The 25,234-nt window shown below is 44.5% G+C and overlaps 1 protein-coding gene across 6 annotated transcripts in view; it reads right to left on the bottom strand.

Annotated features, from left to right (window-relative positions):
- Positions 1-25,234, bottom strand: part of dnah6 (dynein, axonemal, heavy chain 6) — a 69,755-nt gene that overhangs the window by 24,918 nt on the left and 19,603 nt on the right. For all 6 annotated transcript variants that reach the window (XM_086201363.1, XM_086201365.1, XM_086201366.1 and 3 more), the window contains 30 exons: positions 24,275-24,426; positions 23,906-24,058; positions 22,554-22,805; positions 20,343-20,471; positions 18,318-18,431; positions 18,073-18,216; positions 17,746-17,904; positions 17,537-17,587; positions 16,938-17,030; positions 16,722-16,841; positions 14,697-14,877; positions 14,522-14,618; positions 14,191-14,419; positions 13,729-13,893; positions 13,000-13,110; positions 12,799-12,924; positions 12,486-12,635; positions 12,098-12,259; positions 11,670-11,807; positions 11,008-11,175; positions 10,741-10,889; positions 9,976-10,083; positions 9,713-9,839; positions 6,988-7,200; positions 6,691-6,912; positions 6,412-6,534; positions 4,995-5,177; positions 4,486-4,629; positions 2,161-2,382; positions 1,152-1,299 (listed from right to left, as the gene is read on the bottom strand). In XM_086201363.1, coding sequence (XP_086057489.1) covers positions 1,152-1,299; positions 2,161-2,382; positions 4,486-4,629; positions 4,995-5,177; positions 6,412-6,534; positions 6,691-6,912; positions 6,988-7,200; positions 9,713-9,839; positions 9,976-10,083; positions 10,741-10,889; positions 11,008-11,175; positions 11,670-11,807; positions 12,098-12,259; positions 12,486-12,635; positions 12,799-12,924; positions 13,000-13,110; positions 13,729-13,893; positions 14,191-14,419; positions 14,522-14,618; positions 14,697-14,877; positions 16,722-16,841; positions 16,938-17,030; positions 17,537-17,587; positions 17,746-17,904; positions 18,073-18,216; positions 18,318-18,431; positions 20,343-20,471; positions 22,554-22,805; positions 23,906-24,058; positions 24,275-24,426 — 4,533 coding nt within the window. The remainder of the gene's footprint in view (positions 1-1,151; positions 1,300-2,160; positions 2,383-4,485; positions 4,630-4,994; positions 5,178-6,411; positions 6,535-6,690; positions 6,913-6,987; positions 7,201-9,712; positions 9,840-9,975; positions 10,084-10,740; positions 10,890-11,007; positions 11,176-11,669; positions 11,808-12,097; positions 12,260-12,485; positions 12,636-12,798; positions 12,925-12,999; positions 13,111-13,728; positions 13,894-14,190; positions 14,420-14,521; positions 14,619-14,696; positions 14,878-16,721; positions 16,842-16,937; positions 17,031-17,536; positions 17,588-17,745; positions 17,905-18,072; positions 18,217-18,317; positions 18,432-20,342; positions 20,472-22,553; positions 22,806-23,905; positions 24,059-24,274; positions 24,427-25,234) is intronic.

Raw genomic sequence — 25,234 nt, 5'->3', positions numbered from 1 at the left:
GATAACTGGATGGCAGGGTAACTGGATGGTAGGGTAACTGGATGGCAGGGTAACTGGGGTAACTGGATGGTAGGGTAACTGGATGGAAGGGTAACTGGATGATAGGGTAACTGAGGGCAGGGTAACTGGATGATAGGGTAACTGAGGGCAGGGTAACTGGATGGCAGGGTAACTGGATGGCAGGGTAACTGGATGATAGGGTAACTGAGGGCAGGGTAACTGGATGGTAGGGTAACTGGATGGCAGGGTAACTGGATGGTAGGGTAACTGGGGTAACTGGATGGAAGGGTAACTGGGGTAACTGGATGGTAGGGTAACTGGATGGAAGGGTAACTGGATGGCAGGGTAACTGGATGATAGGGTAACTGAGGGCAGGGTAACTGGATGGCAGGGTAACTGGATGGCAGGGTAACGGATGGCAGGGTAACTGGATGGTAGGGTAACTGGATGGCAGGGTAACTGGATGGCAGGATAACTGGATGGTAGGGTAACTGAGGGCAGGGTAACTGGATGGTAGGGTAACGGATGGCAGGGTAACTGGATGGTAGGGTAACTGGGGTAACTGGATGGTAGGGTTACTGGGGTAACTGGGGTAACTGGATGGTAGGGTAACTGGATGGAAGGGTAACTGGATGGCAGGGTAACTGGATGGCAGGGTAACTGGATGATAGGGTAACTGAGGACAGGGTAACTGGATGGTAGGGTAACTGGATGGCAGGGTAACTGGATGGCAGGGTAACTGGATGGTAGGGTAACTGGATGATAGGGTAACTGTGAGCAGGGTAACTGGATGGCAAGGTAACTGGATGGTAGGGTAACTGGATGGTAGGGTAACTGGATGGAAGGGTAACTGGATGGCAGGGTAACTGGATGGCAGGGTAACTGGATGATAGGGTAACTGAGGGCAGGGTAACTGGATGGCAGGGTAACTGGATGGCAGGGTAACTGGATGGTAGGGTAACTGGATGGCAGGGTAACTGGATGGTAGGGTAACTGGATGGCAGGGTAACTGGATCACAATAGGGATGGGTGAGCTGTCTACATTCCAGACAATATCATGTTTCAGCACATTCACTGTATAACTCTGCCAAACAGTCTTAAGCATTTTCCCCCATGTGAGTCAGTCGTGTTGTGCAGGTGCAACGTTATACCAAGAATATTTTTTCTCCTTCTCTCCAGTTTGGACTCAATGATTTTTTGTGTTCCAGCAGATGAGGTCTGCACAGAGAAGTTGATACAGACAGTGACGAAGCCTGCCTGTTCCTGAATGCGGCTGAGAAGACTCCGTGCCACCAATGACTGCAGGAAACAGACACAAACACTCTGGTTAGTAGCACTAGCACCAGCAGCCTCCGGTCAGCAGTACACACAACATGAAACGTGACATCAAAATTTCAATTTGATGCAAAAGATTTTCACAGTTCTTGTAAATTTATAATTGTTTTGCAAATCTCTAATATGATAAAATGTTAAGTTTTTAAATTGAGGGTACATTAAACAGGGTTAGCTAATGCTTAAACAACCATTTGTTAATATCACTGGTGTTCATGTTTACTGTACAGGGGGCAGTAAAGATGGATGTTTAACTGAGGAAGGATGGGGTGGGCATGGTCCTCATGACAGAACCTTGTGTTTTTAAACAGAACCCTTTTTGGTTTGACATAAGGAAACTTATGTCTACAAGCTGCCTTCTTGCAAGCTGGAATCGCTGGATTCTTTCTGATGATAAAAGGCTTTCCCTGGGTGAATACTCATGTGCAACAAACTCCTCAGCAAAAGCTTTCAGTCATTTCATTTACAGTATTTTTGATATCCTCATGTACTGCAAGGGTCGCTGCTTGCTGAAACAATGGACAAACCAACTAAAATAACTGGATTTTGCATGACCGCTGTCATTTGTGTTTCTTGAAAAAGTCACTGATGCTAGACGACTGCCTGCTGGGAGCTGCACTGAGGTGTCAGCTGTGGTGGGTCATTTACTTTTACATTACATGTTAATGTGATGCCACATTACTGTGCCCTACACTGAACAAATGACAGCTATTAACAACATTTTGCATCAGTACTATCTAGTTAATTCAATTCTACCCATCAGGATTCTGGTCTACCATCTGATGACTTTGTGTTACTTCTACTTAAGGTGCATTAATGAATCCTTGCCTTGCCCACTCCAGTGGCACCAGTGAGGAGCACAGGACGCTGAACAGACAGCAGTTTCTCCATCAGATAGTTATAGCAGACTGTGTCTGGGGTGGGAACCAGCATCTCAAAAAAGGGAAGCTCCCTGTTGTATACAAATGAAGGGATGATCTTTTTCCATGGCTGCAGAGATTTGAGGTTGAAGTTCATGTACATACTCCAAAGGGTTCCCCTCTTGGGTAACTACAAAGGACATTGATTAAAAAAATAATTAAAACACAACATTTGAAATAAACATTTGGGGTAAAAGATCGAAATCTCGGTTCATCTCTCAGACCCAGGGGACATATGAGCCAAATTTGAAGAACTTCCTTCTAGAACATTCAGAGATATGAAAGTAACAAAAGATGGGACAATAGACATTCATGTGTGGAGGCATCAAAATGCACTAAACTGTCAACATTAGTTTGTATGTTATTAGCAAATCATCCTCACAATCATGTAAGACTAGATCACTTTTTATTTGAAGACAGAGTTTGTTTGGAGGTAGGGTGACGTCAGTATTTGAATACAAGGCAAAGGGAATGAACAGCTAAGACTGCAGTTCCACCCTGCCCTCCAGGAAACATGGCTGGCAGACCCAAACAGCCTGTCAGAACGCTTGTGGTGGGGAAACGGCCTCAGGAAGACAAGACTTCAGTGTCAGCTTTGACATCCAAGTCACTTTTAGGGAAGACTCAGTAACATGAGAGGGACTAAGAATTCTGCCCCTCTGCACAGAACCAACTGTCCCTCATTAGTGCCTACATCCCTACCCTGTCTGTAAAAGACAAGTAAAGGCAGCAGACACTGATGTCTAAAGATGAGAGAAGCTAGATGGACGGATCGGGGGGATACAGGGAGACTCGCCAGGTCAGAGGCAGGCAAGGGAGGATGAAGTCTGTGTAGGTTCTCATTCATCCAGGTCATCGTAGATCGAAGCGAAGTAAAATCTGGTCAACTGGACGTAAGTTTATCTTGAAGACGTTTCACCTCTCATCCGAGAGGCTTCTTCAGTTCTAGTGAAGAGTGTGGAAACTCCAGCTTATAAACCTGTGTGGGAGTGGTCAGTGCTATTGTGGTGGAAACGACCCTCCCGAGACTCACCTGGCCTCCCCAAACGACAGTCGTTGTGCGGTGTCAGGGAGTTTCAGGGGTGGTCGTTGGGGGGTTTCACCGACCACTCAGATGCTAATGGGCTGTGCTGGCATCAGCCGTTCCACATGGGTCTTTCAGCTGAACTCTTTGGGGAAGCTTTGAAAGGACTTGGTTGTAAATAGGTGAAAGGAAATGTCGCAGTCCACCTCCTCTGTTCAAAGATGGTTTCTCTATCCTGACGTGGATGGCTTCTTTAACTCCTCTTTCAAACCATCTGTCCTCTCTGTCGAGAATTTGGACATGGTCGTCCTGGAAGGAGTGGCTTTCCTCCTTGAGGTGGAGGAAAACCGCTGAGTCCTGTCCTCCAGAGTTGGCTCTTCTATGTTGGGCCATGCGCTTGTTGAGGGGCTGTTTGGTTTCCCCTATGTAGAGATCCGTGCAGGCCTCACTGCATCTGACAGCGTATACCAGATTGCTTTTCTGGCTGTGAGGGGTGGGATCTTTGGGGTGAACCAGTCTTTGTCTCAGAGTGTTGTCTGGTTTAAAAGACACAGGGATGCGGTGCTTATTATAGATTCTCCTTAATTTCTCAGAAACCCCTGCCACATAGGGGATCACTATGTTTTTTCTCCTGCCTTCTTCATCTTCCCTCCTCCTGGAGCTCTCCTCCTTTCTGGACCTGGAAGAGGATTTTACAAAGGTCCAGTCTGGGAAGCCACAAGTTTTAAGTGCTCTTTTCAGATGCTGCTGTTCTTTTTTCCGGCCTTGGACGCTGGTGGGGATGGTCTCCGCTTCTCCTTCAACATCAGTACACTGGCTTTTCTCTACCCTTTTCTCTAAAACAGAGACAGGGACCTAAATCACATCGAGCTGAAGGAAGGTTGGAGGGCGGTAGAACCTGAGAGTACCTGGTGCATTTGGACCAACCGTGCACGATAGAGGTAGTAGTGAGAAGAGGTAGTATTTTGATTTTGAAAACTGTCAAACTATGTGAGGCATTGACTCTAAAGATGATATAGACTGAAAAAAAGAGTTTGTGTCGAATGTACCATTTGAAGGTTGAATGTACTCTGCAGAAGAACAGCTAAGTTCTGAGGACACCCACTTTCAGGTGCACTCTGACAGACTGCCACTGTGTAGTGATTCAAACAATGTTGAGATACATGACCAAAAAGTGTAACAATAACGTGTATGTGTGCAAACCCTCACGTAGTTGTTGCCTTCAAACTGCTCTCTGACAAAGCAGTCAAAAGCATCCCAGTGACTGCTTGTCAGGTTGCCTCCAACTGCCCATACGTAGCAAAATATGAAAGTCTGACACAGTACATGCATGAGCTCCTTGGGATCCTGGTGCTATGACACAAAAGAGAAACAAACTAAATCAGTAGGCAACAGCATTTACACATCTAAGACATGATGTTGTCTTTGGACACTTCTGTCACTGCAAAAACAAACTATTCTTCAGATTCAGATTCTTTATTTATCCGTGTGGGGGAAATTAAGGGAGCAGAGAGGGGTGCAGTTGGTTACACAACAACAACACACATAAGGCATGGAAGTCTATACCTCCCAGGGTTAGCAGCAGTTGCCTTGAAAAGTGCACGATAGAGGTAGTAGTGAGAAGAGGTAGTATTTTGATTTTGAAAACTGTCAAACTATGTGAGGCATTGACTCTAAAGATGATATAGACTGAAAAAAAGAGTTTGTGTCGAATGTACCATTTGAAGGTTGGGCCCTCCGGTGCCCAGCAGCAGTGCCTCCAGCAGAGAGCAAAGTGTGTTGACTTTACTGATGTCCACCTGGCGAACAGCCTGGGTGCAACGCTTCACCACAAACTGGAGACCCTGCTCCACGTACTTCTCAAAAAGCTCCAGAAGGTACATGAGCACTGCTTCTGGGAGCTTGAGAAACAGGAGGAAATATCTTTATAGTTAGAGGGACACAGCCATGGGACATTACCAAGGCATATTTATGAAAATTATCTCCATAACAACTGAAATCACCTTCATAGTGTGAAAAGCAAAAACTCAAAAATCTCACTAAAGCAGCTCAAAGTACTCAGAGTTAGGACATACATGTGATGAGCAGACATACAGCAGAAAATGACCAGTTACATATTTAGAGGCAGAGGTCCACTATGAGCGAAGACGAGCCCCTTTCATGTGTTGTGAAGTTCCGCTGACAGCTGAAACTCACTGGCTCCGTCCACGATGACGAATGACAGCATCGCAACTGCTGTTGCAGCCAAAAATCTTTTTCCTCCCAGCAGGTCTACATATTTTTTTTCTCATATGTTGATGCAGTCCTCCAGGCGTGTACAAAGAAACAAGCTCTCAGGGAACAGCTCCATTCATGCAGTGAGGTGGCCACGACCAATGACACCATAGAAAGACTGGAGCCAGTGCAGCAACTTAAAAATCCTCTGTCCTGTTAATGCAGTTATTTTCTATTATGCCCCCCCCAGAAAGAAGAAAATATTTCGTGCCCCCCCCCACGCTCCACCGTGACTATAAATAGTATCATTTGTCTATAAAATTATTATAAGTGCACCTCTGCTTAACAATGTATCCTTATTAACATTAAAGAGAACAAAAAAGAAAGAAATATGGATCAACTAAAAACGAAGAATGACTTGACTAACATTGTGTGTTGGAAGGCTTTCCTGGCCTCCCACTGCAGACACGGGGAAGCCCAGCGTTCATTTGCTTCCTCATGTTTGCTCGTCTGAGCTTTCGGGAGACTGTCGTTTGTCTCATGACCGGCGTCTGTCTCCACTTGTCTTTCCATCCCTGGTAAATATGTCTCCACGGTGTCTCTGGAGGGTTTGTTCACTGCACTTCATATCTCCTGCTCTGTGCTGTGTGTGCACATGCTTGGTCCAAAAAAACCTCCACCATAGAGCTAAAACTGCCTGCACTCACTGACACAGAGCGCCACTGCCACCTACTATAGCAGATGTGTAATTACACTTTATTCAAGTAAGGCAAAAAAAGAAGCAAGTTTCCGGGGTCACATGCCCCCCACTATTTGAGAAGGACTGTGTTCACGTTATGCATCAAAGTTGGACCCAGTGTACTTTTGATGTTCAGCAATACACTATTAAAAAGAAATAAAATTCACTATGCGCTTTATCACCTTGGGTCTTAGACCGCTGATCCAGGTCTGAACAAGGGGCATCCATTTGAGCTCACTGGGGTCAATAAATACCATCCCACAGCGACTGACTGTGGCTGGAGATGCCACAGCTAAATCCTGCACCTGGAAAACATTTAGGTGGCACATGTAAATGTCTTTGGACATCTTGTATTCGACATACCAGGATCTCAAGAAGAGAGTGATGAAGAATATGACGAAAGGAGATCTTGGAGCACAAAGCACCATTTGCATCTGAAATACTACTGAATGAAAACAAACCTCAAAGATGAAATGTATAGTTGAGCTAAGCCTGATTCGCTCACAGTTGGCCAAACAGAGCATCTTGTTGTCGTCCAGCACAGTATTCATGTTCTCAATCCATAAAGCATCAACTGGCCCGTCACAGACCACCCACTTGTGGTCGTCAGTGCTGTCGTTGACGGCATCACGCACAACCTTCGCAATTAGTCCGTCACGCCAATCCAGAGTGAGCAGGTTAACCTGCGGATGTGGCACAATTAATGAATTACTGTAAATGTATTTGTGGCATTGTAAACTGGGTTCTCCTGACAGTACCTCTCCATACAGCTCTCCCACTGTCAGTGATTTGGGGTTGAGTACATAGGTCTCGACAGGCTTGTAGAAGGGGTTGCTGGCACTGAGCTTGGTGTGATACAGAGTGTCCAGTGTGTCTGCCAGGATCTTGTAGACGGTGGTCTTGCCTCCACCTGTCGGTCCAACCAACATCACACCATGACGCACTAACATTGTCTCATACAGTTGGATCACCTGGTGGTAGAAACAGAGGCAATGGACAAAATGTTTTAAATAACATAAAGACACAACAAATTTGATGGAAAAAACAATAAAATGATCAATAAACATAACACATGCTGCATAATGAAGTTTATTAATCTGAAAGGTGGGCATAGGAATAAGTCCAACAACCCGGGAATATGTCAGCGTTATGGAACGGCTGGTTCCCTTGTCTCAAAGACCATTGGTGGAAATAATGTCTGTGGTTCACACAAGCTTAAGATATTTCAATGTGTTTTAATGGCATCAAATACATCAATAAATCCAGCACCTGGAAGTGTTTCTGTGTCTTAAAAACATCAGCTGCAAACAGGTGGTTAAAAAAAGTGACTAACAAGTGGATGACAATGAATGTCATTGTGCCAAAAAAGAGGAACCATAAAACTGGTTGGGGTGATGTTGAAGTGGTGTCTCCCCAGTGTCGTTCCTGTGGAGCCCAGCATTAGTTTCACTTCTTGTTACTGTATTTATGCTTCAAAAATCATCCAAGTGGTTTTCATCAGTGAAGATTATCTTGTTCAACAAAACACGCTAAGTCTCATAACATTTGTTTGCCACAGAGCTGATTTTCAGTAACAATCCAAAGTCCAGAGGAACAGTCCAACCACAACCTTTCTTCTCAAAAATGTACAAATGAACAGCACTGTGTGACATGTTCCTCACCAAGCAAGTGCAGTTCATCGTGAGTCAATGTGACACACAGTGGGTGAAATAAGTATTGAACTCGTCACCATTTTTTCCAGTAAATATATTTCTACAGGTGCTACTGACATGGAATTATCACCAGATGTCAGTAACAACCCATGCAACCCACACATGCAAAGAATTCCAACCTTGGGGAGGCGTGGCTCAGAGGTAGAGTGGCAGTCTAACAACTGAAGGGTCGCTTGTTGATCCTCACCCCAGGTGACCATGTCGAAGGGTCCTTGAGCAAGATACTGAACCCATAATTGCTCCTGATGAGTAGGTTGGTGCCTTGCATGGCAGCCTCCACCATCAGTGTGTGAAAGGGTGAATGAGACGACACTGTAAAGCGCTTGGAGTGCCACTAAGATAGAAAAGCGCTCTATAAATTGAGTCCATTTACCATTTAGATGTCCATAAATTATGTTATGTGTAATAAAATGGAATGACACAGGGAAAAAGAGTTGAACACATTTAAATTCATCTAATACGCTGTACAAAAACCTTTGTTGGTAATAGCCGCTTAGAGACGCCTCCTGTTTGGAGAAACGAGCTGCCTGCATTGCTCAGGGGGGATTTTGGCCTGTTCTTCCACACAAACAGCCTCTAAATCTCTAAGGTTCTGTGGGCCTCTGCTAGGAACGCTGATCTTTCGTTCTTTACCAAGATTTTCTATTTCTTGGTAATATTCTTACTATTCTCTATTTTTTCTTTTTCTGAAGCCAAGAGAGTTTCCTAGGCTGTGTCTGGGATCATCATCTTGCTGAAACGTCCACCCTGATTTCATCCTCATCCTCCTGGTAGCCGGCAGCAGATTTAATCAAGAATGTCTCGGTACGTTTCTCATGCATCCGTCCTTCAGTTACATCCAGTTTGCCAGTGCCGTATGCTGAAGAACAGCCCCCCACCAGGAGCTCCCACCGCCACACCCCCCTGTTGGTGTGGTGTTGCTGGGGTGATGTGCAGTGCCCTTTGACCTCTGAACATGTGTGTGTTATGGCTTCTATATTACAGTCTCTAGATTCTCACAGTATTTCTTGTCTAAATGCTGTGCAGCAAACTTCCAATGAGCTTCAACATGTTTGTTCTTCAGTGATGGAGTCTTGTGTGGCGAGCGCTCATGCAGGCCATTGCTGTTGAGTGCGTTACTTCTTGTTTTCTTTGGAACGACTGGACCTGCTCGTTCCAGGTCTTTCTGAAGCTCTCCACTGTGATCCTTGGCTCCTGGACAGCTCCTCTGAGGATTCTTTCACTCCTCTGTCAGAAATCTTGCGTAATGTAATGTAATGTATGCATGTAATAGCTGGTTCATGGTAAAATGATGTTTCCACTTCCAAATTTTGGCCCCAGCAGTGCTCACTGGAACGTTCAGAATTTTAGACATCCTTCTGTAACCAATGGCATCAATATGTTTCACAACAATAAGGTTGCGAAGGTCTTTTTTGGTTGCCCTTTTGCACCTCCATTTCATCATGTGTTCAATACTTTTTCCCTGTCATTCCATTTTTTCCACACATAATTTATGGACATCTAAGGTTTGATTTCTTTGCATATGTGGGTTGCATGGGTTGTTGCCGACACCCGGTGAAATGTTCGTAGCAGCTTTACAAATATATTTCCTGAGAAAAATGGTGACATGTTCACTACTTATTTTATCCGCTGTATATCCATATATCATACTAATAATTCTACTCACAGTAATACCAAAAAAAGAATTGAAAAAAACCTCCATGATGAATATTTAGACTCCAAAACTGTCAAGAGTAAAACAAATGGGCTTGTGGCTGAAGTTCAGTGTTACCTTCATGGTCATACTGGCCAGAGGCTGCAGGCTCTGGTTGACCAGAGACTCTGAGATGGTGGCGTTAAGTACACTGTCGTCGTGCTCCGGGATAGACACACCAGGAAAAAGGTCACATACGATACCCCTGGATGGTGGTTAGTATATGGTAACACACACACACACACACACACACACACACACACACGAAAAGTTACATTCACGTGACAATGCAAATCACATGCAGAAAAATTTACATCCCTAAAAATATCACGCAGGCTTACTCAAACAGTACTGCGTCATCTTTAAGAAGCTTTGGCAGGTTGGAGGCCCTCATGGCTTTGATGAGAACCACTTCCTCACTGAGGTGGGGGTTCTCTCTCTTTAGGGACCTACAAACAGACATGACACGTGTCTCATGTAAAAAACAATATTTTATGAAAAATGCTCAATCTTCAAAGTACTCATAAATTGGTGACTTTGCTACTGTGCTTCAAATCATATCTAAGTTGTTAGTTTATTCTCTGTTAGTTCATCAGTGTTTCTACTCCGGAGGAGGACCCATCCATCCATCCACTTATCCGTTAAGGGTCACGGGGGGCCTGGAGCCTATCCCAGCTGACATTGTGACATTGGGTGAGAGGCGGGGTTAACCCCAAACGGGTCACCAATCAGTCACAAGACCATCATGAGCCATTAGGGTTTCAGTATCTTGCTCAAGGACACTTGGGACATGGTCACTGGGGGAAATGGGGATCAAACCAGTGACCCTTCGGTTGCTAGACAGTTGCTACTTGTGAACCATACCGCCCCTCTGGAGGAGGACAACTACATTAAACTACAAGCCTGAGGAGACTGACTGCTGACAGCAGCTAAACTGTCCAAAACCGTATTTTCTGTCTGAAACTCGGATACCAGATGATGTACTGTGGCCAGACAGTAGAGTTCTGGCTTAGCTGATGATGATGATGATGATGATTGCACAAGGTACTACCAGCAGCAGTAGGAACCTTGTACATATTAATGAGTATGCTGTGTATTTCACTCACCCAGCCAAGACAAGGACGGACTTGACTGCTCTCATGCCAAAGTCATAGTGGTCCTGCGGGGACAGCAGCTCACAGCACAGCTGGTACATCTTGGTCACCTTTCTCCCTGAGGTCTTACAGGACTCAAATCCATCTGAGTACAAAATCACCTGCAAGGAAAGGAGAGAGTGGCAGAGACAGAAATACACATGAGATTAAGATTGACACAATGATAAAAAAACAAGAGAATACACGGTTACATACTCAAAATAGGACTAAGGACTTTACCTCAGCAATGGCTGCACAGTTTGGCACCATCATGGCCAGGGGTCTAAAGAGAGCTTTCAGACTATCAGGCAGCTCTGGTCTTCCCATGTAGCCTGGCCTGACGGTTAGGAAAGCAGCACAGGTTTTCACCAGCTTGATCTCTTGACCTTCAAATTGAAACCTGGTCATCTGCACAACATCATGACATGCAGATGAGTGAGGTGTTTTTACTGCAGTGTATTCATAGTGGGACTTCACCCACCAAGCAGCAAAACAAACAAACAAACACTTAAATTTGTTTTTGATTTTTTGATTTGTTAAATATCCAATTTGGAACAACCGTAAATGGGCACCAGCAAGTTGGTTCAATGATCACGGCACCAGAAGGGTGTTTTGTTTTGGACTCAAATCAGTGTTTAGTGTGCATGAGCTTTAAGCTAAAAACACATAGGTAGCTCTTTCTGCATTGTTAACTTCCAAAAAGTAATGCAGGAGGGATAAAAACATCTTTGTTAGTTCAACACATCTACTTGTGAGTCATTCAAAGTCAAAATACAAATATCACTTAAAGAATAATGTATTAAAAAGATATTCAGACAAGAACAGTAACTCCCACCCTGACAGTCTTCATCTCTCAGGAAAACAAGGCAATGGTAAAGAAGATATTTACTGTTTGTGTGTACCTTTGCAGTTTTAGCATTTCGTATGGTTGTGAGATGCTGAGCAATGACTGACAACACTTCAATGTCAATCCGGTTACATTCATCAAAACAACACCAAGCTCCACACTGAGCGAGCCCGCTGAGGAGGCGCGCCATCATCTGGAGGAGAGAACATTTTAATTGATTGCAAATAAGAAAAACTGTACCAAGAGTAATATAACAGTTAGATAACACCAATGCTGTGCATATCAAGTAGTCATTTCCGATAGATACTTTTTCAGATACTGTAAGGATTGTGTTAGTGCAGGTACAGCTGCGATGTACAAGAAAGACAGAAACTATGCTGAGATCAGTGGCGGTGCGCAGCATTATAAACATGGAAGAGAAGACATAAACTCATAAAAAACAAGCCTACAATGATCAGACGTGAAGTAAAGATATTAGCTGACCTTGTAATTGAGTCCATCTGAACAGTTGAAGACCACACACTGCATGGCCAAGGCCTTAGCCAAATCCTTTATAGTCTCTGTTTTTCCTGTCCCTGCAGGGCCAGCTGGAGCTCCACCCAGATCCATCTGGAGAGCCCCCATCAGAACCAAGTAGCAACGGTCCTGTACATAAGTGCGGTGAGAGGTATGAGACAGAAGGAGAGAATGCAGGTGTGAATGTCTAAACAAATCTGTATCAGGCAAGTGGGATTTCTGTGGGTGCTATAGGAGACACATTTGACAGGTTACTACAATAATGACTTGTATAAGTAATGCTGGGATCTGCCATCTTGATAAGGCCTCCGTGTGTCTATGTACATGCAAGCTTGCAAGTTAGGTTCTGTGTTACCGTAAGTGGTGTGATGACCAGTCGAGAAGCCGCTCCCAGGTATTCAAAACCATAAATATGAGTGGAGAGAGCCATGGTGGCTACACAGGTGTCCAGGTCCCAGTAGTAGCGTAGCTGTCTCTGCCACTCAAAACTTGACCTGGAGTCCACCTGAGAAACAGGCTCAGGTGACTTCAGGCAATAAAATCTTTTTTCTTATCACCTGAAAATTCAACATCAACAACTGCAACTATCAGACTGAGCCAGGCACACATCTCACCTGTTTGACAAAGTGTGTGTGTGTGTGTGTACGTACACGGGTGTACGACTGTACCTTCTGCCGAACTAGCTCTGTGACGATGTCTCTGGCATGTACATCAATGGTGATGAGGGCAGTGATGATGTTACGGTGTAAAGAAGGTAAATTGCCTCGCACTAATGCTGCCAGAGCATTCAGCCTCTGGGATACACACAAACATTCAGAGTGGATCAAACTTGTAAACAATGAGAAAAAAAAAGCACGTAATTAGTTTACATCAAAGTTGGTGTGTTCAAATTCCTGCAAGGCGGTACAGTGGTCATGGCCCTCCTCGAGGCAGGCTTCTAGGTCCCTGCACCACATAATCTGTGAGACAGTCAACACCACCTGATGGAATCACACAGACCACAATTTACAAACAGACACATCTGTAAAAGTTTAAACTCCTGGTAACTAGGTTAAATGACTCATTGACTCAAAACACAAAAATAAGAGTGTGTCTTAATGCTTGTCAGTGCAATAACACGATGGACCGTTCAGTGAGATTTAGATCCTGCTGTACTTTTGGCCTAAAGCTGTACTTCTGGCCTCTGAAAGACCAGTATTGCACTCTTGAGGAAACATTTACAAAAGTTTAGAATTGTTCTTGTCTCACACCTCAGTTTTTTTCTGTGTATACGGAACAATGGCACACAAGGTCCCCAATAAGGGCAAATAAATAATGGTGTGTGAATGCTTAGTTGTATCTAATAGTGCAGAATAGGCATGGAGCATAGTTGACCATTTATTAATGCTCTTGGTGCCCTATTTCTAAAATGAGGAACTCTGCTTCAATCCATCTTGGTGAGCTTAACATGATCACAATTAGTGACTGATTGGCTATTAACTAACAGTTAACTTAGCATTACTAATGGCTAAGTACAAAGGAACCTTTGTTATGTGCCCTTATTTTTAAGTGTTGCCAAAGCAAACAAGTGCAAAAGTGTGTGTATGTGTGTGTGGTACCTGCAATGGGTGTCCAGCTACCACCCATTTCTCTCTCGTCTGCTGTTGGTAGTCTGCTATGGCAGCCTTGCTGAGATGTCGTAGTGACCAGACCATGGCGTCTTCCACCTTGCCAAGCCAATTTTCCACGTTGCCTCTTGCCACAAGACCTTTCTGCAAACCCACCTACACATGCACACAGAAGTACACATCAACTGTTAAGGACACAGTCACATTTGGCTTGTCTTCTTTTAAAACAATTCCTGTAAGGGTGACACAGTTGCTGAACATCAACAGGACCTCATAATCATAGCAAACATTTTTACGCCCCTTGTGGAGGTGCTCTCCATGTTTTTTTACATTTCACAAAGAGTTGATTCTCCGCTGCTTCAGCAGGATTAGTTGGTCGAATGGTTGAAGTTTGAAATGACACAGAACAACAGGAGAATGGTGACCAAAGCAAAAAGATTACTTGAGGCTCACCTTCTCTCCCTCGGGGGAGACCATATTCAGGATTTCGTTGCTATAAACGGTCTCATTTTGCCGAGCACCCAGCATAGATCCCATAGCACCAGACTGGTCCGCCGGCAGCAAAGCAAACTCAAGGTGGGCAATTGCATCAAAACATTTCCTAAGGTGGGGCTGCACCGCCTGGGGGTTTTGCTTCTGGGCCAAAATCAATAGCAGTTCATCATTGGATAAGAAGTAGAACCTGCAAAGGACAAATACATATATCATAATGTCCAGAATGATCCAGAATTACATGATGTGGGGCTATTTTTTTAAGTAAGCAACAGGCCAAACACAGATGTACCTGGGAAACACAACTCTCTTGGAATCCAGATATGCTTCCAGACAATGTTGTACCTGCTCCAAAAGAGCATTATTTCTCTGTAACGTTTCTAACAGATCTATGAAGAGAGGAAAGAGCCTTTAGGGCATGCTTGTATGATGTGGATTGTCCTTGAATACTGTAAGGCATCACTTGCCAGGCTGTGTGGCTGCTCTGAGGGCATTGGGCATCATGTACACCCCAGTCATGATATCCTTCCAGGAACTGTCCACTTTGAGAAACATCTTTGACTCAGCAGGGAGCTGCCGCTTGATGTCTGGAGCTGAGAAGATACTCTCCAGATATAACCAGTTCCTTTGGCAGGTAAGCCACTCATCCTGGAAAGGGGAGGGAAGAAGAACAAGTAAGAGGTGATCAATTAATTATGATATAATCACTAACAAAGCTTTTGGAAGTACCTTGGCTTTTTGTGTACAACCACATTGGACACCTCCAGTTGAATATTTCGAGGTCATTGAAAATCTTTAGCCCTCTAAATCTACATAAGGAGATTAACACTGTCCATTTTTAATTGCTTGATTAATTAGGTATCATTTCAACTGAAAAAGTAAAAATTAAGGATTCAGATTTCAGGGACGGGCTGCACGGTGGTGCAGTGGTCAGCACTGTGGCCTCACAGCAAGCGGGTTCGAGTCCCAGCTCGGGCGCGGGATCTTTTTGTGCGAGTCTCCATGTTCTCCCTGTTCCTGCTGGGTTCTCTCTGGTACTCCAGCTTCCTCCACAGTCCAAAGACATCAAGAGGGGACCAGGTTAATCCAGACTCTAAATTGACCGTAGGCGTGGCTGGGAGAGCCAATGGTTGTCTGTCTCTATGTGTTGGCCCTGCCATGGACTGGTGACCTGTCCAGGGTGAACCCCGCCTCTCGCCCGTTGATGCTGGGATAGTCTCCACCCCCCGCGACCCTTACTAGTAAGGAATAAGCGGAAGATGACGATGGACATTTCAGGGTTAGGTGTTTCATGTAGAAATGAAACATGGGACCAATAGTGCCACAATGTGATAGGTTACTATGTCTTGTGCATTTTTTGGCTTAAATTATCACATGAACCATGAACCCTCCATCACCCATCCACTATCCATCCATCCATCATCCCTCCATCTTCCCCCTCTTCTCCTGTTCAGGGTGGTGGGGGTGGAGCCTATCCCAGCAGCCTTCCCCCTGGACAGGTCACCAGTCCATGGCAGGGCCAACACATAGAGACAGACAACCATTGGCTCTCCCAGCCACGCCTACGGTCAATTTAGAGTCTGGATTAACCTGGTCCCTCTTGATGTCTTTGGACTGTGGAGGAAGCTGGAGTACCAGAGAGAACCCAGCAGGAACAGGGAGAACATGGAGACTCACCCAGAAAGATCCCGCGCTCGAGCCGGAATTCGAACCCGGAGCCCTCTTGCTGTGAGGCCACAGTGCTGACCACTGCACCACCGTGCCACCCCATAAACCATGAACCCTGTCAAGAAAACATTTGGTTGCAATGGATGATACAAAGTATAATAATCAAGACCACATCCATCCTTTCCACCTAAACACATGGAAATATTTGGGATTGTTTCATAAACACAAATTTTGCTTTTGTTGCAACATATTTCATTTAATCATCCCAAAGTTGGTCCATATCATATTTGATCACCTCAAACAAAGCTCATGAGTTTGTTTTGTTTGTCTTGTGTATTGCTTGTCTGCACTTGGAATCACACTGATATCAAATTAGATGGAAGACAAAAATTGTTCATAAAGCCACACCAAATAAATGTGTAAAATTTGACCCATCCACCCACAGGTGGTACTATTGCAGTAGCACACCATAAAATTTCTATGTCTGTTGTCTTCATTCAAAAACACTTGGAACAGACCTATGTGAGAATATGTTAAATATAATTATGGAACAGCGCCAACAGTGCCACCATGTGGCTGTCAGGGAAACAGAACCACCCCAATTTTTTAAGTTCCAGAGACTTCACGTCCTTAAATATAATAGTTTGTGATGAAACATTTTACAAAGTTGTACAGATGGGGCTGTATTTGTTACAATTTCACCAGTATCAGTACGTTTTCCAAACTAGCTCCTGGAGCAGAAACATGCAGCAGCAAACGCCGAAGAAACAGTCACTGGCAGTGTGCAGAAGTCTCACACTTGTAGTTCTTTTCAGCAGCCTTACCAGTGTTTGGTTGAACAGGTCCAACTGCCTCATTAGTTTCTCCACCTTTGATTTGAAGGGAATGACATAAGGAGAAGATGCAACTGTTGACATGTTGATCATGCTGTCATCCAAGAGCACCTTTACAGCAAGCCAAAAGAGACACACAAGTACAGTTAGACATACTGAAACACAGCACTGTTGCCATTAGTAGGGCCTGTGTGCTGCATGGTTCACCTGGATATCATCTGTGCACCCCAAGATGAAGACGTATTCAAAGTCTCCATAAGGCAGAACAGTTAACTCTGTCGTCTTCCACAAGTCCTCCACCTGAACGGATCATAAAGTAGTTACAGGTTTGGGGATTCAAAAGGAAAGGTAATTTAGCGTAATGAATGGCTGTTTATTCACCTGGGGAACAAGCAATTAACATGTAAACCTGCTTAAAAAAGATGCTAAATTTCAAAAGGCAGAGAGAGTGTACCATAAAGTGTAGGGGAAAACATGTCAATTCTCTCATGTCAATTCCATCTGCGAGCAAAGAATGGGAAAATGCCTAAAAGCTGCTATATGGTCGTATGAGCTATCAACAGCTAAAATAGCCAAACTGTAAAAGTGAGCCTCTCATGAGAGAAATCAGGGGGCACGGGCGTTGATGTGAGTCGCCAGCAGGAATAAATTCTCAGAGTCTGTTTACCAAATTGTTTTTTGACCTCTGTCTCTACGGGTGTAGTCTGATAAGGATTTGTTGAGTCTTGAAATAGGTGGTGGTGAATAAAAGCAACTCATATTCACCAGGAAGTAAGATTTTCTTGAGTAAATATATTGAAACACACCTTTGTGATAATGGTTTCTATTGCTGCCTCTCCTGACGCCTGCTCCGACACCTGAAAGGGTTAAAAAAAAAACCTTCAACAGCTCCGTTTATCTAAAGTATATACACGGAAGCAGTGAAAGATGGAAAAATGTCTGAAATAAAAACAAAAGAATGTAGAAAACTGAGGGTTCTTAGAATCAAAATATAAGATGGTAAGTGAGAACAGACCTTGTGGATCTTCAAGCCAAAGGAGAACATGTTGAGCTCCTCCAAATCTGCCACAGTGAGCTGCTCCACAGCACTCAGGGAGCGCCCCATAACCGACTCCAGAGTGCTCCAGTGTCTTGGTTTCATGGCTGGATTCAGCAAATCAGTGATCACCGGCAGCTGAAGGAAAACATTCATAGTCATGAAGCCCCAGTATTGACAATCAACTTACAAGATTATCAGTCATCAATCTCACTTTTATGTTCAGGTCATATCTATTGTAGCATTAATTATGATATCATTCATTTGTTATTGATGCCACACTGCAGAGCCCTCCATCCTACTCACCATCAGTTTCATGATTTCCACCTTGTCTTTGAGACTGGGCACTAGTTTGTTCTTTGGCAGGCCCGTCTCCAGCTGGTTGATGTAGTTGATATATTTGATAACCTGAGAACCAAACTGTTCCAGGTCCAATTGCTCAAGAGGGCTCTGGTATAGGTGAATATAAACAAACAAAGTCAAGGGGAGAACTGTTTATTAGCACACATATGTTAAGGCTGAATTTGTGGAATATGTGAAGTACACCTCACCTGTCTCCACCCATCTTGCAAAGAGACCCATTCCTCCAGAGAGTCCCACAATAGCTGCTTCAACCGAAACTCTGCAGTTAAATCATCCAAGTAGTCAAACTTGGTCACCTCCATCTTTGCATAGGAGAGGATCACATGAAAACATAGTTAGGATGGGTGGGCTAGCATGGCATGAATGTTCCAATGTTGGACAGTGTTTTCCTTCACAAAACATTGCTATGGTTATCTTGGAAAACAAAAACTAGGCAAGGCAAGGCAAGGCAATTTTATTTGTAGAGCCCGTTTTCACAAACAGTTTGTCTCAAAGGGCTTCACATGGCATCATAACAACATCCTCTGCCCTCAGACCCTCACATGGACTGAGGAAAAACTCCATAAAAAACCTTTAACAGGGAAAAATCTGAGAAACCTCAGGGTGAGGAGGGGAGGAGGATCCCTCACCAGGAGGGACAGACGTGCAGTAGATGTTGGTACAGACAAGAAACTAGCACTCAGGAGCAAATTACAACACTTGTGCAGCAGCCAAAAGTAAACACATTCACAACAAAGCTAAATTACAACTGAACAAATGACAAAACGGAGCATACAGGTGGAACAACACAAAGGGAGCAAGCATCTGCAAGCTCAAGTGGACCCAGCAGATGACACTCTGATTTGGCCAAAACACAACATGAAGTATGTGGTTGCATTCAGACAAAATTAAGTTTGAACTAACTCTCAAGTAGGGATCTGATCATGCAACACTGCCTTCTGCATCCCAGAGTTAGGAGGGCCAGAATGAGCTAAGATCTGGAGTCCCACATGAAGTAGCTAAGATTTCCATCCTATGACGGCCGCTAGGCCACGTGACTGAGCTTTGATGATTTCTAAATCATGTCAGCCGTTTAAATTAATCTGTTCAAGACACAAGAAACTGGGAAGAAGCAGATGCAGGCAATATATGCTTCAATTTTAACCAAACAAGTTGACCATAGCTTTGGATCCTTGTACCTCTGCATCAGGGGTGTCAACCTTTTTTACTTCAAAACCCTCCAAATCATACTTTGAATGGGCCAGCCAATTACCACAAATTACCTCAGATAACCTATTTATTCTATTCTATTCTGGGTTGGGACTCTGCGAGAGCGGTCGCACTCCTCCTCTTCTTTTCTGTCTGTCTCATTCTTTGTCTCAACTTCTGTCCCAACGCAGCTGTGAACTCTCCACCTAAATCACTCATGGAATTGATCAGCGGGTCTCTCAATGCTATTGACACCATAATTTCAACAAGGAAATCAGGATCGGAGGAGCCTGCCTGCCCGGACCGAACCCATCCTGCGGGCTATGTCTTTGATTCCTGGGGGAGCTGGCGTGTCGCGTGCATGACGCCACTTTCCGTGGAGGACATCGAGGACCTCTACTTATTTGGATTCATGGTTGTGGGGCTTCTCCTCCTTGGACTTGGAGGTGCCCTCACAAACCGCAAAATTGGCAAGACGACGTATGCCACCAAATCTGGATCTCCACACCTGACCGTCATCTACAATGCAATTACTGAGGTTGGCAGAGTGGCGCAACAACTGACTGTGTTAGCTCATGAACAGAAACGCAAAATGGAAACCATCTCGGAGGAGTTGGCCGCTCTGTGAAGGGAGTGATGTTGAAGACCAGTAAATATAAATTCATATGAATTCGATTGTCCAATACCACTACTTCCTGTTATACTGGTGGGAAAACCATTAATACAGCAAAAGCCACAAAGTTCTTTAAAATTGCATTACTGTCCACAACACAGCTGAACCTTAGCAGTTAGCCTACCAAACTAGGTGTCTTAAAATGTTTGTGTGTTTGATTTGTTTGCTTTATTTGAGTTCTGGCCTTGCATACTGCAGATATGGTTTAACCGTTACTATGTAGTAAGGCAGTTCCAAGCATCTGAGGACACTGATAGGACCCATGACGATCATCAAAATAAAAGGCATGAACTAAAATGACCATAAATGAAAGAGGAATGAGATTTTCAAATGAGACACTCAAATGCATCACCTTGAATTTCTTCTGATAGGAATTATAGACCGAGGCCCGGGCCTCAAGCTCATCCAAGGAAATTTGGATCTCCCCCATCAGCACACGCACTTTGGAGGAATCTGCATTTATGTCCAAGAGCTGTGCATTCTAAACAAGACAGACAAGTGAAACACATGGAAAAACCATTAAGAACCGGACTCAGCATGAAAAACACAGTGGAGTGTCACTGATATTGATAATCTTGGACACTTTTTTTATTTCCATTAACACTAAATTTATAGTGTAGTAACGGGAGGGTGTCGTCTCTGCTCTTTGCGGATGATGTGGTCCTCTTAGCTCCATCAGGCCACGACCTCCAGCTCTTGCTGGGATAGTTCACAGCTGAATGTGAAGCGGCTGGGATGAGAATCAGCCCCTCCAAGTCTGAGGCCCTGGTCCTCAGCTGGACAAGGGTGGCCTGCCCACTCCAGGTCGGGGGAGGTCCTGCCTCAGGGGGAGGAGTTTCAGTATCTCAGGGTCTTGTTCACGAGTGAGGGTAGGATGGAGCAGGAGATTGACAGGTGGATTGGGGCGCATCCACAGTGATGGGGGTGCTAAACCAGTGGTGAAGAGGGAGTTTAGCCAAAAGGAGAGACTCTTGATTTACCTGTCAGTCTACGTTCCAACCCTCACCTGTGGTCATGAGCTCTGGGTAATGACTGAAAGAACAAGATCCTGAATACGAGCGGCTGAAATGAGTTTCCTCCTCAGGGAGGCTGGACTCTACCTTATCCCCCTTTCACACTGACACACGTGGGTCAAAGCAGGTTTTGTTTGCTCAGCATCAGGGCGCATTCAGGCTTCCAGCAGACGCGGGTCTGAGCTCTCGCTGTGAGGCTGTGTGCCTGTGTTTTTCTCTCTCGTACGTCATCACACTGACAACGTCATCATTACACACAAAAGTGCACCGTGTCTCAAAATGCGGTGATGTTCCCATAAATCACTGTGTCCCATACAGTTCTGGAAATCTGCCACCAGATCTCCTCTTCACCACAGATGGCGAGCAGCTCGCAGACTTCACGATCTTGCCAGTGCGCTGCCATGATTGATAAAAAGATGTGAAGATGGCGATACAAGTTTTTTATAAACACGGTCGCGCCTGCTCAGTTCACGCGCAGTTTTCCACGTCATATTCTGTTTGTATGATGAGCCAACCTTGTGATTGTAACATGTATGTGACTGTGAGCTTTTTATTGTCCTCTTACCTCACTGGTCGCGCCTGTATGGCGAAGGAAAAAACATGGAGGGAGGCTCTCAGTACTGCCTATTGTCTCTACGACCGTCCGATTGCAGATGTGCTTGTATTAATACATCATTTAATCGCCGCAGTCGTCCCAGCCGTTCACGTGCGGTCCGTTAAAGTCTGCTGATATGCAGTCCAGACCAGCACCAACATGAGACTGAGCAGACGATGCTCATAAAAACTGCGAGGGATTTGTCGTCTTAACTGTATAAGCAATCGCCAAACGGCTTTGCTGCCACGTGACAATTTTTGAACCGTTTGAGTTTGGCCTTTGTGAATGTGAACCAGACCAGTTGAGAAATTGCAACAATGTATCATCCTCGCTTTAGTTAGATTCAGAAAACGGACCTTTTGGTGTGAACATGACCTAAGTCTAAAATTCTACAGTTGTACAACTCGACAATTTCATTTGGCAGACGCTTTTGTCCAATGTGACGTACAACACAAGCAAGAATTGAGGCTGGAGGGAAAATCCTTCTAAGTACGACAAAGTCCTTCAAGTTTGATCAGCCACAGGTGCTGCTATCTAGTGGCAAAAGTGCCAGGTTTTTGTTTTTCTTTCTTCATGTAACTTAACTGCAACTGATCACAACAATAATTCAACATCAAAAATATCTTTCAACATTCAACACATTCAATATTGAACATTAAAGTGTACTGATTATCAAAATGTGAACATCATAAAAACTTGTTTCTATTGAAATAATAACGTCTGTAAATATCAGCGATCAGCAAAATAAGTTGTTACATTTTGGCACATGAGGTATCTAAAAAAAACAATTTAAATCCAACAATGTACATCACATGATCAGATCAGGTGTGCAACAACAACATTAGCATTTTTGATTTGCAACATGAATTTAAAGCATGCAATTAGATATGTGATATTTTGTAATGTTCTTTCAGAGACACCTAAAAACACTTCAAAAGTAAACTTTTCAACATACCTGTGACTGGAGCCTGACTCTCTTGACCTCATGTTTCAGGTCTGTGATTTCCTTTTGCAGAGAGCTGCTAAACTTTGCCATGGTAGAAGGCCTGTCCACCACTGCATCACTGATGTCATTGTGCAGGGAGTCCATAGAAGGTTCCAAGGTGGCAAAAGCCACAACATCCTCAGGCGGGATGGGAACTGAGTACATGTTCATCAGATTGTACATCTGACAGACTGTCTCCTGCTCCTGCTCCAGCTTTACAATCTATTGTGAGGGAGAGAACAGAGGAAGGGAATGGTTCAGTACAAATGAAAGGGTAGAGGGTGAAGAGGAGACAGGAGAGGAGGGTAAAAGTAAAAGATTTGAAGCCTTTAAAGAGATTTAGCTTCATGTTAAATCAACATGGCTGCCTCTGTCTGCATCCTGGAGTGAGAAAGAATTAATTTTATATTTTTATATTGCCCCTTTCTACCCTCGCGATACTCAAAGCACTTTACAATGTCGTCTCATTCACTCACTCACACACACACACACACACACACACACACAGTCCACCATGCAAGGTGCCAACCAGGGCATGAGGAGAATTTGGTGCCCAGCAACTTGCTCAAGGACACTTTGACACAGTCACCAGAGGAAGTAAGGATCGAACAAGCAACCCTTTGGTTGCTCGGCCACCACTCTAACTCTGAGCCACACAGCCCCAAAAAACACAATATTTTCAAAACTGTGTTACAAGGAAGTAATGTAGGTGAGTACAGTCCATCCATCCATTTTCTTTCGCTTCCTGTTGAGGGTGGTGGGGGTGGAGCCTATCCCAGCAGCATTCCCCCTGGACAGGTCACCAGTCCATGGCAGGGCCAACACATAGGGGGGGGACTGTTTCAGTGTAGTCCATCCATCCATTCATTGTCTTCCACTTATTCCTGTTCAGGGTTGCTGGGGGGTGGAGCCTATCCCAGCATCAACGGGCGAGAGGCGGGGTTCACCCTGGACAGGTCACCAGTCCATGGCAGGGCCAACACATAGAGACAGACAACCATTGGCTCTCCCAGCCACGCCTACGGTCAATTTAGAGTCTGGATTAACCTGGTCCCTCTTGATGTCTTTGGACTGTGGAGGAAGCTGGAGGACCAGAGAGAACCCAGCAGGAACAGGGAGAACATGGAGACTCACCCAGAAAGACCCCGTGCCCGAGCCAGGACTCAAACCCACAACCTTCTAGCTGTAAGGTGACAGCGCTAACCACTGCACCACCGTGCAGCCAGGTGAGTACAGTGTGTTTGTGAACTCCAGACTCTTGTTTGTGCGGACTTAAAGGGCAAAAATCGATTTAACGGTGAAGTATCACTTTAACAGTTTACCCTCTCCTGTGTCTCATCGAGGAATTTGAGGTAGTCAGCTAACTCAGCAATAGTTGAGGGACTGCATGCCAGTTTCCACTGGGCTGCACTGGACTCATCGATGAGAGCATCTAACATCCTCTTCGCCTGCTGGATCAGCATCAAATTAATGACCTAGAAGAAAGATTGAGTTATTACTCCGTACCTTCATTTTTCCTGTATTCTTGCTGTTAGTGTATCTTACAATAGATATTCAATGCTCAGTTGCAGTTCACATTCAACTCCAGTTACAGTTTAATGTTCAAAAATACAAAAACTTTCAAAAGTGTCATGTATTCATAAATGTTTGTGTAGAAAATGACTGTTGGTTAGTGTGCGAGTGTGCCTGACCTCCAGAGAGCGCTGAGGGGATGACAGAAGCTTTTCTTTCAGCTGTGTTTTGTTGATAAGCAGTAAACCCAGAGGTTTCTCAGGCTCGATACTAAAGGCCTCCTTACGCTTTTTGTGGTACAACTCTAATGTTTTTTCAAAAAATTCGAAATCTGTGAAAAAAAATAAGACAACAGAAGTTAAAAACAAGCTGTGTACATTTAGTTATTATATATTTTTTGGGTTTTATCCCTCCATCTTCCCCCTCTCCTCCTGTTGAGGGTGGTGGGGGTGGAGCCTATCCCAGCAACCTTCCCCCTGGACAGGTCACCAGTCCATGGCAGGGCCAACACATAGAGACAGACAACCATTGGCTCTCCCAGCCACGCCTACGGTCAATTTAGAGTCTGGATTAACCTGGTCCCTCTTGATGTCTTTGGACTGTGGAGGAAGCTGGAGTACCAGAGAGAACCCAGCAGGAACAGGGAGAACATGGAGACTCACCCAGAAAGACCCCCTGCTGCAGCCGGGGCTCCACCCACAACCTTTTTGCTGGGGGGCCACAGTGAGGACCACTGCTCCACTGGGCTGCCCCACTTCTGGTTTATATATATTTCATATATCACTTCTTTTATGCTTTACTTAACAGTCATTTTTTTCAAATGGCCCAGTACGGCATTATTCAAATGCCAAAACAAAAATATCAAGATAAGTGACTTAAATATTTTGTGTAAAAAGCGGTGTGTGTTGTACATGCACTTAGCTGTGTCACTCAGCAAGCCCTGGGAGGTGTAGACTTCCTTGCGCTTCCTTACCTTATGTATGTTGTCTTGTTGTTGTGTAACCAACTATACCACTCTCTGCTCCCTTAATAACCCCCCACAGAAATAAAGTTTTCTGAATCTGAAAATGTATGAGGTAGAGTTAGTTTCCTGTTATACTGCATATCTTGCAGTTCTGACATCTGGACCAGATTATTGC

This window comes from Aulostomus chinensis, chromosome 4, assembly GCF_037954235.1.
Source record: "Aulostomus chinensis isolate RoL2024-O1b breed Wild chromosome 4, RoL_Achi_v1.0, whole genome shotgun sequence".
Lineage (NCBI taxonomy): Eukaryota > Metazoa > Chordata > Actinopteri > Syngnathiformes > Aulostomidae > Aulostomus > Aulostomus chinensis.
This window is presented reverse-complemented; position numbering and strand designations above follow the sequence as displayed.